The sequence below is a fragment of the Sinohyriopsis cumingii genome, chromosome 6 (assembly GCF_028554795.1).
Source record: "Sinohyriopsis cumingii isolate HCF-2022 chromosome 6, ASM2855479v2, whole genome shotgun sequence".
Taxonomy (NCBI): domain Eukaryota; kingdom Metazoa; phylum Mollusca; class Bivalvia; order Unionida; family Unionidae; genus Sinohyriopsis; species Sinohyriopsis cumingii.
In genome coordinates this window covers 38,926,855-38,944,007 of record NC_142966.1, presented here as the reverse complement: position 1 = coordinate 38,944,007, position 17,153 = coordinate 38,926,855, and the positions used below count along the sequence as shown (strand labels likewise).

At 36.0% G+C, this 17,153-nt stretch overlaps 1 protein-coding gene across 2 annotated transcripts in view; it reads left to right on the top strand.

Moving 5' to 3' along the window:
- Positions 1–16,030: 16,030 nt before the first annotated feature.
- The window catches only part of LOC149796743 (guanylate cyclase soluble subunit alpha-1-like), a 114,833-nt gene continuing 113,710 nt past the window's right edge, over positions 16,031–17,153 (top strand). For both annotated transcript variants that reach the window (XM_089961394.1, XM_089961393.1), the window contains exon 1: positions 16,031–16,869. In XM_089961394.1, the coding sequence (XP_089817520.1) occupies positions 16,531–16,869 (339 nt within the window). In that variant the 5' untranslated portion in view covers positions 16,031–16,530. The remainder of the gene's footprint in view (positions 16,870–17,153) is intronic.

Below are 17,153 nucleotides of genomic sequence, written 5' to 3'. Positions count from 1 at the left end.
GAAACAGATATTGAATTTATGCTGTATTCAAAATAAATACATAGTACCGCCCAGCGACCATTGAGCGTTGTCTCGCGCTCTTCATTAGTTCCAAAAATAATACTCGCTTCGTTTTACTTAAAACTGAAATCTATAGTATCTTGCGCATTAAAAACTTTTCCAGTTGGTCGGGAACGGATGGATTTCGTTTTTATGCCGATGCAACTCAATAATGCTTTTGATGGAATGTATTTATTAGCCGGGTCAATTCTGTAAGACGTACATGTGATTTGAGCAGCGGCGTGACTGGCATCAACTGTAACCGTGTTTTGCTTCTGTCACTGATTGTTTAGAATCATAATGTGTGAAAAATATTAATTCTTTTAGTTATCAAAAAGACATCATGGAATATCACATTCATTTCGTTGTGAGTGTAGCAAGGAGAAAGCATTTTTTTGTTGTAAATGTAGCCGAAATTACCGTACTATTTTTGGAACCCATGACAAATAATTTTAACTTCGAGTGATATCTTTACGTATGTTTATCATATGTATCAGGTATTTATTCCCAACAAAAAGGACGGTGACTGTATTTTTTATTTTTAAAGAAATATCGGCGATTTTTTTGTACAGTTAAATGTAAGGAGTCTAAACACCAACAAGAACTATAACCATTTTTAATCACGCAAGGCTGGTAACAAAAAGATTTGTAAATTACTTTTATCTAGTTTTTACGAGTATTACGTTTCTTCGGGTAAGTAGATTTGTCAGAATGAGTAGCTGTTTTGGGATGAGTAAGTGAATCAGAACGAGTGTTGCAATGCTTTCTTGTGTTTCCAAGGGTAGATGTGTCAGAATATGTAGTTATGTCAGGATGAGTAGATGAGTGAGAACGAGTAGATGTGTTGCAATGAGCTTATGTGTCGCAATGAGTAGATGTGTTGCAATGCTTTCTTGTGTCTCCATGGGTAATTGTGTCAGAATGTGTTGCTATGTCGGGACGAGTAGACGATTGAGAACGAGTGGATGTGTTGCAATGCTTTCTTGTGTTTCCAAGGGTAGATGTGTCAGAATATGTAGTTATGTCAGGATGAGTAGATGAGTGAGAACGAGTAGATGTGTTGCAATGAGCTTATGTGTCGCAATGAGTAGATGTGTTGCAATGCTTTCTTGTGTCTCCATGGGTAATTGTGTCAGAATGTGTTGCTATGTCGGGACGAGTAGACGATTGAGAACGAGTGGATGTGTTGCAATGCTTTCTTGTGTTTCCATGCGTAGATGTGTCAGAATGTGAAGCTACGTCAGGATGAGTAGATGAGTGAGAAAGAGTAGATGTGTTGTAATGCTTTCTTGTGTCTCCATGGGTAGATGTGTCAGAATGTGTAGCTATGTCGGGACGAGTAGATGAGTGAGAATGAGTGGATGTGTTGCAATGCTTTCTTGTGTCTCCATGGGTAGATGTGTCAGAATGTGTAGCCATGTCGGGACGAGTAGATGAGTGAGAATGAGTAGATGTGTTGTAATGCTTTCTTGTGTCTCCATGGGTAGTTGTGTCAGAATGTGTAGCTATGTCGGGACGAGTAGATGAGTGAGAATGAGTAGATGTGTTGTAATGCTTTCTTGTGTCTCCATGGGTAGATGTGTCAGAATTTGTAGATATGTCGGGACGAGTAGATGAGTGAGAATGAGTAGATGTGTTGTAATGCTTTCTTGTGTCTCCATGGGTAGATGTGTCAGAATGTGTAGCTATGTCGGGACGAGTAGATGAGTGAGAATGAGTGGATGTGTTGCAATGCTTTCTTGTGTTTCCATGCGTAGTTGTGTCAGAATGTGTAGTTATGTCGGGATGAGTAGATGAGTGGGAATGAGTAGATGTGTTGCAATGCTTTCTTGTGTTTCCATGGGTAGTTGTGTCAGAATGTGTAGCTATGTCGGGACGAGTAGATGATTGAGAACGAGTAGATGTGTTGCAATGCTTTCTTGTGTTTCCGAGGGTAGATGTGTCAGAATGTGTAGCTATGTCGGGACGAGTAGACGATTGAGAACGAGTAGATGTGTTGTAATGCTTTCTTGTGTCTCCATGGGTAGATGTGTCAGAATGTGTAGCTATGTCGGGACGAGTAGATGGGTGAGAATGAGTGGATGTGTTGCAATGCTTTCTTGTGTTTCCATGCGTAGTTGTGTCAGAATGTGTAGTTATGTCGGGATGAGTAGATGAGTGGGAATGAGTAGATGTGTTGCAATGCTTTCTTGTGTCTCCATGGGTAGTTGTGTCAGAATGTGTAGCTATGTCGGGATGAGTAGATGAGTGAGAACGAGTAGATGTGTTGCAATGCTTTCTTGTGTTTCCATGGGTAGATGTGTCAGAATGTGTAGCTATGTCGGGACGAGTAGTTGATTGAGAAAGAGTAGATGTGTTGCAATGCTTTCTTGTGTCTCCATGGGTAGATGTGTCAGAATGTGTAGCTATGTCGGGACGAGTAGTTGATTGAGAAAGAGTAGATGTGTTGCAATGCTTTCTTGTGTCTCCGTGGGTAGATGTGTCAGAATGTGTAGCTATGTCGGGACGAGTAGATGATTGAGAATGAGTGGATGTGTTGCAATGCTTTCTTGTGTTTCCATGCGTAGATGTGTCAGAATGTGAAGCTACGTAAGGATGAGTAGATGAGTGAGAACGAGTAGATGTGTTGCAATGCTTTCTTATGTTTCCATGGGTAGATGTGTCAGAATGTGTAGCTATGTCGGGACGAGTAGTTGATTGAGAAAGAGTAGATGTGTTGCAATGCTTTCTTGTGTCTCCATGGGTAGATGTGTCAGAATGTGTAGCTATGTCGGGACGAGTAGTTGATTGAGAACGAGTAGATGTGTTGCAATGCTTTCTTGTGTTTCCGAGGGTAGATGTGTCAGAATGTGTAGCTATGTCGAGATGAGTAGATGAGTGAGAAAGAGTAGATGTGTTGCAATGAGCTTATGTGTCGCAGTGAGTAGATGTGTTCGTATAGAAAAGGTACCAGCCAGATTGTTGACATACTGAATAACAAAACCTCAATCATTTTCCCATCAATCTTTCCATTATATAACTAAATTATCCGGACTTTCTTTTTATTAAACTCCGAATTTGTTCTCTGTAATTCTTTTATAGATTTGGTTTATGTTCTTTACCTTCTTTTCTAATTCCATTTTGATCAGATGTAATGGATTCCCAATACTTCGTGTGGTATCTTAATGGATTTACTGGTTGCTACAAACCACAAATTCAAAGAATCAGCAAACAATGATCTTTCTGTGAAAATAAAATGACTTTCCCCCAATCCACCAAATATAGTAAGGAGATAATGTCATTTCATCCAAAGCCATGATAATTTATACGAATGCAGATAAATGGATTCACAATAAATTAAATAGATGATTACTTCTTCCAGATGGCAAAGTGTAGATATCGCTCCCTTAGTAACAACTGCTGTTGCAGCCATTGTAAGATGTACTTAGTGATCAATAATAATAAATTTCAAAAGATTATTTAGGAGCAAGACAATTTTAATACCGCTACCAGTTTATATTGGGAGAGGGAGTGGACAAGTGGTCAAAGTTGCCCGACTTTACAAATCATTCACTCGTCTCGCCTTCGTGCGTGTAGTTCGAGTCTCGGCTTGACCATGGTGGGTATGTGAGAAAATTTCCTCCATCAAACATGCTTTCCGCCATGTATAGCATATTATGTCCTGAAATATACCATTATACCACACACACACAAGCCAAACCAAACTTGTATTTTATGTCCGCTATGATAGGTTCTTGTTTGTATTTCGAAGCACATATTAAAACATTGATCTCTTCTAAATACAAAGACCGATAGTCATTTTAAGCTTCAAGGATAACACTTTTTCATTTTGCTCTCTTGTATCTAATGTGTATAACTAATAACACCCAACAACCCAATCCCTCTTATATATGTGTGCGTAGTTTCAGAACTAATAACACCCAACAACCCAATCTATATTACATATATGTGCGTAGTTTCAGAACTAATAAAACCCAACAACCCAATCTATATTACATATATGTGCGTAGTTTCAGAACTAATAACACCCAACAACTCAATCTCTATTACATATATGTGCGTAGTTTCAGAACTAATAATACCCAACAACCCAATCTCTATTACATATATGTGCGTAGTTTCAGAACTAATAACACCCAACAACTCAATCTCTATTACATATATGTGCGTAGTTTCAGAACTAATAATACCCAACAACCCAATCTCTATTACATATATGTGCGTAGTTTCAGAACAAATAACACCCAACAACTCAAACTCTGTTACGTTTTAGAAGATCCGCGGTGTTAATAATTCAAAGTACATTTCTTAAATTTATTCCTAAATCTTGTTAATTTGGACTTGACAATGTGAAAACCGTAAACAGTAATTTCTATGTAATTATCGTTACATATCTCACCTGGTCTTTCTCTAACAGTTTGCAAGGATTGTGTAGTGTTAATATGGCTTGCTGCTTTAAAAAATAGTCATAATGATTAAAACTTTATAAACTTCTTTGCATTACTTTATAAAAGTCAAAACAGAGTTCGATCTCTCTGTCATTTTCCATCTCATACTTTTTGCACTCTTAAAGTGATTAAAGAAAGACAACTGATTTTCTCTTTTACATTACTAAATAAAAAGCAACAAAAGGTACGGATCTAAAGTAGACCCTACTGTTCACATTAAAAACAATCAAATCATCATAAATCCTTCTAAACAAGGTGTTACAATGCCATGTAGGCAATTATCGAAATCAATAAGAGAAAGCGAGCATTCAAATACTGTCAGCTTAAACAGAAACATTCAAAACTGCACTCGTAAGAAACTGAAATAATTAGTTTTACAACTTCTTTAATACCCATGTTTAAAGGCGGACAAATTGTATAATTCGGTAGCTTTTTCAAAATCATGATGTTGGTAAAGGTAAGAGAGGAGTTTAATGTTGCAGGATAAGTTGCACTGACAATATTTTTTAATGTCTGTCGACATTTGTCTGCAGATGAAACCGATACATTTCAGTAACCACAAACATTAAAGCATTTAGCAATAAAAATTTGGTTTTACGTTTGTGACCCAGGTGTTACAATTTTATGATGAACAAGTCTAATCAGATATGATGTACAAGTCTATGTCTTAATTAGATATGATGCACAAGTCTAATCAGATATGATGTACAAGTATATATCCTAATCAGATATCATTTACAAGTCTAATCAGATATGATGTACAAGTCTAATCAGATATGATGTACAAGTCTATTTCCTAATCAGTTATGATGTACAAGTCTAATCAGATATGATGTACAAGTCTATGTCCTAATCACATATGATGTACAAGTCTATGTCTTAATCAGATATGATGTACAAGTCTATGTCCTAATTAGATATGATGTACAAGTATTTATCATAATCAGACATGATGTACAAGTCTAATCAGATATGATGTACAAGTCTATGTCCTAATCAGTTATGATGTACAAGTATATGTCCTAATCAAATATGATGTATAAGTCTATGTCCTAATCAGATATGATGTACAAGTCTAATCAGATATGATGTACAAGTCTATGTCCTAATCATTTATGATACAAGTCAAATCAGATATGATGTACAAGTATATATCCTAATCAGATATAATTTACAAGTCTAATCAGATATGATGTACAAGTCTATGTCCTAATCATTTATGATACAAGTCAAATCAGATATGATGTACAAGTATATATCCTAATCAGATATCATTTACAAGTCTAATCAGATATGATGTACAAGTCTAATCAGATATGATGTACAAGTCTATTTCCTAATCAGTTATGATGTACAAGTATATGTCCTAATCAGATATGATGTACAAGTATATGTCCTAATCAGATATGATGTACAAGTCTAATCAGATATGATGTACAAGTCTATGTCCTAATTAGATATTATGTACAAGTATATGTCCTAATCAGATATTATGTACAAGTCTATGTCCTAATCAGATAGTCGGTTGTGAACTGTCTATCTGAAAATAGAAAAATTACTTGTGCAATTTCTCCTATCGACCGACCGATATTTTAAGCAAGTTCTTCAGAAATACAACATATGTAAATTGAGAGTAGATTTGAGTATTGTATGGCAAAGAGAGTTAATAGTTTACATCGTACAAATCATTTATCTATGCGTAAAAGCAGTCAGTATTACCGGGAATAAACTTAAAGAATTTCTAAAATTGGCTTGTAAGATTGTACTAGACATTTTGCGTCCGCTCGCTTCAGGAACACATTTGTTACGTGTTGCTTACGTGCCGTAAGAACGCATCTGTTACATGTTGCTTACGTGCCGTAAGAACGCATCTGTTACGTGTTGCTTACGTGCCGTAAGAACGCATCTGTTACATGTTGCTTTTAGCATGCTACATACACGATTCATTTTCTTTTTAAACTTTGGTTATTGTTTATTATCAACCATCAAGTCTTTTAGAACAGGACCGTGCGCTGAAGAATGTTAAGTACTGTGAAGCAAAATGACTTTTACTTTTGACCACAAAACAAGATTGCCGACAGTTTGTGATGTTGTGCTTTAAACAGTCCCCAGGGTTTCAGTCTTTTCCCTACTCTGTCTTTAAACAATCATCATTGGCTTTTTATGTCATGCAAAGGTTTGATAATTTACATTCTATGGTGATGCATCAACTTTTTTTCTCTCATACTTTCATTTTGTTCGCTTTACATTTATTGTAAAAAATCTGCAAAGTCATCGTGATTTTAAAACATTAAACGTTTAGCTGTAAGTCATCTTTCAATGCAATACAAATTAATTTGAAATTTACTTTTTAATTTCTGTTATGTATATTTGATTTAATTTATATTTGATTTAATTTAACTGGTTGTTTATTAGCTTTACTTGTTTTATTTCATTACTTGCTATTGTAATGTAACTTTATTTACTGGAATAGAGTTCAGTTCTGACTGATTTTTTAAAATATTTTTGACGTAAAAAACTTTATTAAGACATTGTATCTAATGCTGATCTAGTTCCTGACTTTGATTGAAAACCAGTAAGAGTTGTAACAAACAATTATGTTAAAAAAATATATTCTTTCTTTGAGTAAGATTCAAAAAGTGACATCGAGGCCATCTTGGGGTACGTGACAAATAACATGTATCAATTATGATTTTCAGAGGATTGACCCACATCCGGGTATCTGTTTTGCGTTGCAGCTAGATTTATTCTTGATGTCTTGAGAAATAATAGTTATTCTTGCCATAACACTAGAGAAGTTAAAGTGTTTTATGTTGTGACCAGTTTTTGGGCTAATTCTTTTATATTATTTTAAAGAAAAGTGATTCTCTTCCAAGGAAATACTAGTGTTCTTAATTAATTCTTGGACAAAGACATTTATCGAAATTTACACAGAATTCAAAAACTGGAATATTGTTTTTTTTGTGATTCAACAAACAGCTGTTGACACATCAGTACGACGCTGACCACATACGTCATCGCCTTGTACTGAAAGCTGATCCATCACACCAAATAGAGTTTGGTACATAACTGATTTTCTTTAATTCATGTTGGGATTACCAATCTGCACTGAATACTAGCTTAATAGTATGAACACTTTTGTTTTCAGAAAGGCCTTCTGACAGTAAGGACCTCTAGGTATTGTTGATGCATTTGTGCCTTTACCAATCATGCTATAACAGTTAACTTGGGTTAAGTATGTTTTTCCATAAAATAAAGTCTTAATTGGAAATTGTTTCTAAACAAACTGTTAAAAAAATCTCATCAACAATCATGTTTATTCACCATGAAAGGTTCAACCATGGTTTCATGCTTCAATCTCATTCCTAGAAGGCATTTCGCCATTTTGGAACTGTGTTCACTGCCTCTCATGTTTCATGTGTTCAACCTATAAAACATTCTTTACTGATTTTGATTTGAGAGGTAGAAGAGATACATGGAAAGAATGATATGTCCAATTCATTGCCACTAAACACATTCACGCTTTCTAAAATTAATCCGATTCCAATTGAAGTCAATGGCTGAAGCACATAATATTTTGAACATGGTATCTGATTTTATGTTTCACTCTGCTTCTTGCAAAATTTTGTTTATTTAATTGCAAATGATTCGAATTTATTTTTTCATTGTGGTACCTTTTTAGTGTAGTCTTCGTTGTATTCGTTTGCATCTTCTCTATTTCCTTCTCCTCCGTTTATTTTATTATAGTATTATCACAGCAAGGTTATGAGAGATGCTAGTTGTGTAAAAGTTATTTAATTTACAACTTCAATTATTGGACATAAATTTGTATCTATTCTTTTCATATAGCAAGGTTACGTGTTTAAGCTGTTACAAAACGTAACAAGAAAAGAGTGAAGACAAGCTTTGTAAAATTTAACAAATAATTTATTTTCCTAGAAAAACAAGGCAAAAATGAGAACAAGAACTTAGGTTTTACGAAACAAATCGAACAAATAATCCAAGGATTGAAAAATAGAAGTCCTAGTAATAAAAAGTCCTAATGAAACTGAGTTCGAATCAATGTGAAATCAAAAATGGAATTCCGTAAACACTCTAAACTATCCATCAGAACAATCTGCTAATCAATGAAGTCATAGTAAAGATTATAATATTTGACAATCATATGGAAATATTAGCATTGACAACAATTTCATGTGTCCTCATGATTTGTTTCACACCCATTTTTTAGTAGGATGTGAATTGTTCACTCACTTTGTCTTCTATTTCATCCTATAAAATTTCTTTTTGTACTGTCAGATATTGTTTATCAGAATGTGAAATACCATCCTTTACTATGTCAAGATCATTAATCCAGGTTTAAGCAAGTAGTTGGATTACATTAAATTGCTGTTACATCCTACTATGAAAGACCATTGTCATCATCGAGTGTGTCGATTGCATTATACCATGCTATCCCACCGTCATTATAGAGTCAATCGGTTGCGTAATACCATATATATTTGTCATTTCAGTACTATACACCTTTCACTTTAATTTTTCGGTCTTCAAAATCTTATCAACTTTTTATGTTATTTATGTTTATAAAGATAACTTTTATTCAAAACAGAGTTTCTCTATATCCCCACCTTAATTTTTTCCAGTTTTTAAACATTGACCGGAAGCGTAAACGATCACATAAATTTATTTGCCAGATTTTGAATATTCCCTCGGTAAAGATAGAAAGGCAACCTCTTTCAAGCATTGTTTGTAATTTAATTTCTGAGTGTTTTCTCCCACATTTTGAATATTGTTAGTTCAAATGTTTCGGTTCTCAAGTAAACAAAACGGATTATCCATAATTTTTATATATTTTATTCACTTCTTGTTTCAAATGTAGGCATGTGTGTTCATACATATTGAGTGTTACTGTGGCTATTGATTAAATCTGGTTTTAAATATGATTCCAATTTCTGCTTTGGCTTTGAGAAAAATATTTCTACATTCAAGCCTTTAGAGTTATGCTAACCAATTCTCTGCATCTGCTTTTTGTCTGATTCAGTTGAAAAGTATTCACTATAGCCTTTTCCAGCAAGTGATAACTTTTATTTAAAAAGTCTCGTTCTTCATCCAACCGTATCTTTTCCGGTTTCTCTAACGGCATTGTGTGTGTCATTTCTCTATTTGGTTTTGACCTTTTCAATACACGTGTGGTTTGAGAAATTTATATTACTGTCAAACGATATTAGTATCCATTGTAGTCCTATTCATATGCTTGCAGATCCACAATATATGCCTGCTTGCCACTGGTCATCCACGTAAGAACATGACCCCTTGTATGAGAAAATATTTGTTTCTTTTTCATCTGCATAATGAATAGTTACACTGCTCAGTTAACCATTCTTCAACTCTTTACATTATTTTTACTTTTTGTGTTGTTTAATTTGTTTTACTACCATAAATGATTTATATATCTGTAAGCAAATGTTACTGGGTTTGTTTCAAAATCGTAGTCAATGTTTCTTAATTACAGTGCTTCGTCATTTACGTATTATCGACGAGCTAACATGATGACGGGTTAAAGCAGGTACGTTTACTTTCGGGAATTTGCAACATTTCTTAAATCTTATTCGCATCAAATACGTAATCCTTCCTTCCTCCCTCATAATGTAGTGTTTTACCGTCTTACTAACTGGGTTGATGATGAAAATGTTAATGCTATAATAAATGAAGATAATCTGCCTATATGCTTATTTTAGGACACATAGGAATATATATGTTGTATATTGAAATAAAAAAATTAAAGATTGCATTCTGGTGAATGCAGTTGTTCAATACAACTACCGTTAACCATAAATTTAGCCGTCTTGTTAACATATGCTTTATCTCTAAATATCTGCATTAATAAAGACATGTCAAACTCGCAACATGTTTATTCAACTGCATAAAAATATTTAATTCAATACAATTTAGCTTTGTGACATTATTTTTTATAATTAAACATCGATGTGTTTTTTGTGTTCCTTTAGATAGTTATGTTAGTCTAGTATTTATATTTTTAAGTTTGTGATATAAAACCCTCGAGTCTGGCTGGTATTAGTATTCTGAAGTTTGTGATATAAAAACCCTCGAGTCTGACTGATCTAGTATTTGTATTTTTAAGATTGTGATATAGAACCATCGAGTCTGACTGGTCTAGTATTTGTATTTTTAAGATTGTGATATAAAACCTTCGAGTCTGACTGATCTAGTATTTGTATTTGTAAGGTTGTGATAGAAAACCTTCGAGTTTGACTGGTCTAGTAGTTGCAATTTTAAGATTTAATATTAAATCCCGGAGCCTGACTGGTCTAGTAAATTTTAAAATAGTGTACATAGTGTGAGTTGTGAAGTCACCATTAAGCCAGCTGGAAGAAAGAGCCTAACTATATTCCACAATGGGTCCAGGGGGCCCCGAGTGACCAAGTGGTCTAAAGCGTTACCGTTCCGGATCACTGCCATTTCACCTCTGTCTGCTCGGGTTCGAGTCTCAGGCTCGGCTGACGTGGGTACGTGAGAAAACTTGCCAGTAGCTTCTCGTGGGTCAGTGGTTATTCCCGGAATTTCCAGGGGTTCTTCCTCCACCATTTCTACTGGCCGCCATGTATATCCTATATTGTGCTGAAAATGGCATTAAACCCTATTACAACAAGAACAACATAACTGGGTCCGGAAATCTCAGTAACTATACTATTCGAGAGATTTCGCTGGGTCGGTGGGTATTTATCTAATTATCTTATGTGACTAAAAATGACGTTGAAGAATAAAATAAAAAAGTTGTGTTCAATACAACTTGGTTATCATATTTCGTAATTTGTTCCCTCTTGGATTATTCATGGAAATATATAGCATTTTCTAGCCCAACGATGTTTAAAAAGACAACGTATGGTATAAACAACGTTTGTGTTTTGATGCATTTAATGAATACTCCTTTTCAGCACAAATATTTTAATATAATCTTTGTTACACGAGATTACACGAGATGCGTGTGCATGGGTTTTCAGCTTATTCGACCGATATAAAAATGGAGCCGTCTGCTACACTTAATTTAGATTTTTATAAAGGGCGTGCGACCATTTCAATCTCTGAGTATTAGTGAATGCACGTGAAGTCATTTGCGGGAATGTTATTTTCCGAGTGTGGCAAAGTCACCCACATTTGTACATACATGCACGTAAAAATAAATGAGCATGACTCATACGTTCGTATAACCACATAAACAGTTTGTGACAAAATATGGAAGTCTTTCCTTGGTGCAGCAAGTCAACGAGTAAGCTGAAATTACGATTAAATAACAAAGATGATGTCTTCGTCTCAAAGGAAATACAGGTAACAATGACGATGTCTTCGTCTCAAAGGAAATGCATGTAAAATACTATTTACCTATCAGATGTCCGTTATGTAAAGATTGTTTACTTGTGTCGACATTTTCATATTAAGAAAACGGGGGTTGGGGGGTGCATGTTGAAGAAGTTTGAAACATTTGCATTGGACATTGCACATTCTAAGCTTCATCATGGGTCTTCCATGAGAAGAATTTACTCGACATTCCGAATGAAAAATGTTACTTCAGACGTTTCTTGAATCTTACTAGTCTAACTGGAATGGTACGAATGCAGTCTTTTAATCGAATATTATAGATTATAATTTGAATTCACTAAAAAGTTTTGTGACGAAGTGGAGTGTAATATTTTAGACTCTACCATCTCCTTAATTTATAAATTGTGGTGGTGTGGCAAACAATACACTTAAATTCATATCATGATTGAACATTGTCTCGATCTGCTGATTTTATTATACAATATAATCTTATAAAATAAATAATGTTCTGAAACTAAATAACCCACAATATTTTACCGTATATTTCCACCCAACCCCTTTGTCGAAAATTTGCTTCATCCATGACAACTCCTTCGTCTAAAGCTTGCTTCATCCATGACAGCTAGACCCAGATGATGTTTGAAAATCGAAAATATGTTACTTACAGATGAGAGCAAAACTTGGTGGTGTGCTTGAAATTTCATTCATAACGACAATGCACGTCCCTGGCTTCATCACTCCAACCGTTGAGTATAGGTACTTCCTAATTCAATCAAAGACTTCATTCCTGTTATTAACCATTCAGAAGTCCCGTTTTCGTGCATTTGTAGAGATTTTCTTTTGTATTTACCCTATGACTTTATGTAGATCAGTGATCTTCAAAACTCTGAAACATCGATACATAAAAAGGCATTATAAAATTTATTAGCCAGTTTATTATTTTTTAAAGTTTCAAATAATGTATAAACATAAGTGAGTATGGCAAGATTTAGATAAAATCGACTGATTCCGCCAACTAGAAACAAGACCCAAATCCACTTGTTACATTTAATATCGTAAAACAAATCAGTAAATAAGTATGCAGATGGTTAGATTAAACCACCTGGAAACAGCATGTAACCCACATGTTACAGTTAATATGCTAACAAGTTTTAAGACATAGTACTTTCACATTATTTACAAAAAAAAAAAAAAGAGATAACTCGAGATAACATGGAGTTTAGAGATTCCCAACGGGCATGGAGATAATTGGTTGTGAGGTCAATTGTGGCGTCCCAACGACCTCTTTGGTTACGGGATTGATGACGAATGATGATGATGTACTTTCACATTATTTACAAAAAGATAAAAAAGACAACTTGAGGCCATGATAGCACAGTGCTATATCGAGCTAAGTGGTCGCAAACGCAAGACTTGTGGTTTCCTCCTAGCTGTTCAGCTATCACGATCATACAAAAAGACAATATCTGAGATGACCACAACACATGTTCATAAACGGTCAATACTTGTTGCACAACAATTTATTCATGGACTGTGTCCACGTGAATATTTTTGGCAATGTTCCTGATATGTTTGATTATTCCGTTTATCTAATATAATAGTTACGAGAATGATGTCTACATATGAATACTTGCTGCACTTGCTAACATTTTCAGTCAAGAGGAACTCAAAGATCAATTTATGCTCACATTATCCTTCATCAGGGAACCTGTTCTTATCGGTCTGATTGGTTCTCGTCACTGTTAGATTGGAGCGTAGATACCTTTGTTTTCTCGCGAGAGTAGAGTGTGTACTGGCTTTGTACATAGGCATATTTTACGCCTCGATATTTGATGATAAAACTCATTTAACGTACTAGTACGACGAAAATGGAGAAAATCCCATTCAGACCTGGATCTAGTTCCATGACGTACCTTTCCTACTATACACGTCCACCATTCCAAAATCCCATTCAGATCTGGATCTAGTTCCATGACGTAACTTTCCTACTATACACATCCACCATTCCATCTCTTGTACCACATACTTTTATGATGAGATAACTGTACAATTTATGTTATGCGTGAGTAGAACCTAAAACTGCGGTATGAGGTGTAAGAGCGGTACGGCATATGCAGAGGCGGTGTTAGGAGTACGCGGAGCCTAGGGCCGACCATGACAGCACGGGGCCAGAGTATCGGTATCTTGATTGGTATGCTACTGCAAAGACTGATTATGTCTAGACTAGATCAACTTCGGGACATCGCCCGCCTAGCCCAACGGCTCCCACGCAACCCTGAGAAAATTTGAAAAACTGAGATCCTAGGTATCGGACAGCCATTGTCCGCAGGCGGAGTTGAGAAAATGGCTGCATCTGTCTGCTTCTGTGCTGCCACCTGTTAATTGCGTTACGAAGTTGACTAAGTTGACTTCGCAACTTTGCGTGCATTACGTGCGGCCTGTATCAGCGTTTCCAATTTTCCGGAGAATATAGCTTGACAAACTCATAAGGACGACCTTAGGCCTGAAGCGCAGGGCCCCCTCAAGAACGGGGCCTGGGGCGGTCGCCCCACTTGCCACCCCCAAACGCCGCTCATGGACCTATGTCCGTACCCATTTATTTTACCATATATGTATACCTTCAAAGGTGAACAAAAATTATCCGTAAAGCAAAGCTCTTATCCACTTCATGCTTGCAATTCAGCACAGATGTATCACACTAGATACTTTACTGTTTACAAAGAAAATCCCACCCGTCCTCTACCACCATTGTAAATAAGGAATAGTTGTTTAACAATACATGTCCCGGTGACGGCACTTAGAATGCAGTACAAACATTAAATTGTCCTTTTAACAATGATTTCTGTCCGGGGCGCCCACAATCGCACATCTGGCAACGTGGGTTCGAGTCTCGGGCTTGGGTATGTGAGAAAGCTTGCCAGTAGCTTCCCATGGGTCGGTGGTTCTCACCGGTGCTTCCCGGATTCTTCTTCCACCAACTATACTGGCCGCCATGTATTGGCTATCTAGCGCTCAGAAATTGCGCCCCTCCCCCCCCCAAAAAAAAAAACAAACCAAAAAACAAACAAACATCAACTGTCTTTTTATGTATGAAGTTTATAAGCTATGAGAATGTAATTCGTTATTTTCACATCTTATCTTGGAAAAGAAGCTAAGACTTGGTGCAGACATTTGTCGTAAAAATAAATGTTTTTGAAAGAGCATGTGTGCGTACTGAAGTATCACGTGTATATGTTTCCTCTCACGGGCATTAAGTAAGCTGTAGCTTTACCTCACAATAAATATTGGAACTTATATTTCACATTTATCTTTCTTGGAGACAAGAAAATACTGATCCAACCACATTCTTAGATTGGAAACCAAATACGTATTGATACATTTTACATACGGGCTACAAAAGGCTTGACGCCCGTATCCTGTGAGTAAAAACATTTGGTTTACTTAAGTCTTATCCTTTCTCAAAACGAATCTGGGAAAATCATGGGAATACATTTTAACATATTACTGGTTATAAATGTTTAGTTTTTAAATAAAAATAGCAGGTTAGAAGGATTTTCTTCGCTATGAAAAACAAAGGTTTACAAGGATGAAAACAGAGTCCATCACCTATCCGAATGAGTCAGAGGTGTTTGATTGGTTGAATGCCAGTGATGGCTTTAGTTCGAAATTATCAGTAAAAGGTTATGTCTGTTTTGGATGGATAACTAAACGTATGTCCTGCTTTCCAAATTCCACGCATGCATAACTGATAGGTCCTCCACGGTTTTCTCGTCAGATCTTTCTACGGTGCGCGAGAGATCTTACTTTCCATATACTGCGGATGAAACAGTAATTACAAACTCTTGGTAAAAATAACTAATTCGCCTCCTGCCCATTCTTATTCTTCCCCTATTTGTATTCTTCCCATTATTAGTACTCTTTGCCTTATACGAATTTTTCATTGTATCGCATAAATCAATAAAGTACACTACATTAAATTGAGAGCGACATTTTTTTTTCATACTCTGCCACCTCAGATGTATCATGAGAGTGAAATAACACCGCCCGTATCTAAAATCCGCATGCTCGTCTCATTGCGACATATAATCGTCAAGTTTATTAAAACAAGTGTCTCTTAATGGAAAATTCCTAACCCTAACTGTTTCGCCAAAGTTGAGCATAGGGATTGAGTTTACTTGTAGCGTACATAAAGGCGATAAGTTTTATGGCAGTGAAACAGGTGACTTTATGGGAAATGCGCGGGTGAAAAACGACCGACTGATATTGTAAGAGAGATAAAGACTAAATACACCAGCCAACCCACCCAAGATGAACTGTAACAGTGACTTTAATGGTGCGGGCGCTGTGGTATTTTGGCATCGATTAGGACACTTGTAAACTATTGATGTAAGTGCAAATGTTCAATATGCTGCGTGTAAAGGCAAGAGAGAACCCTTATTCTCCCAGCTATATTGTTACCGGTTATTGCATTTAACACCGATCTGGAGGACATGGTATCTGCGAGAGTCAAATGGGAATAAACATAGCCTCCCGTTTGGCCAATTATTCATGTAGTAGCCAACCTACAGAGCGCCTGGGATTTCATCTTGTCAGATTCCAGCTGAGAGGGTGCGCGTGAGATTATGATAACCTGTGATTTAGGATGCTGATTTTTCCCCACCACTGAGAATTTATTAATTTGTTTTACTTCTAGTCTTGTACCGGCATGGCTTGCCCTTTCGCCAGAGCCAGCGTTGACCACAGTGAACACTTAAAAAGTGCATCGACAGACTCCAAAATTATTTTATCAAGGACCGCGACAGACCCGAAGTTTAACTTATCCAGAACTGTCACTGATCCTAATAGTAACCTTAAAAGAGGTTCTTTGGAAAGAGCTTGTTCCACAGGATGTTCAGAAACTTTCGAGGATTTTCAGACAATTGGCAACCGGAAAATTAGCAACATCTCTACAGTGTCGTCTGCAAGTTCCGATGATGCGGATGGAGAGAAGAAAATAGATATTAAGGGACTGATAGAAGGAATTGGAACTTTGATCATACCCTCGGTGAGTACGGTCAGATAGTTTTATTTTGTATTTATTTCCACCTCAAACATTTGCTGATGAAATGAATAGCAGTGGAAGCACTGTTTATGACTTTCTATGTATGTATGTATGTATGTATGTATGTATGTATGTATGTATGTATGTATGTATGTATGTATGTGTGTATGTATGTATGTGTGTATGTATGTATGTATATATATATGTATGTATGTATGTACGTATGTATGTATGTATGTGTGTATGTATGTATGTGTGTGTATGTATGTATGTATGTATGTATGTAT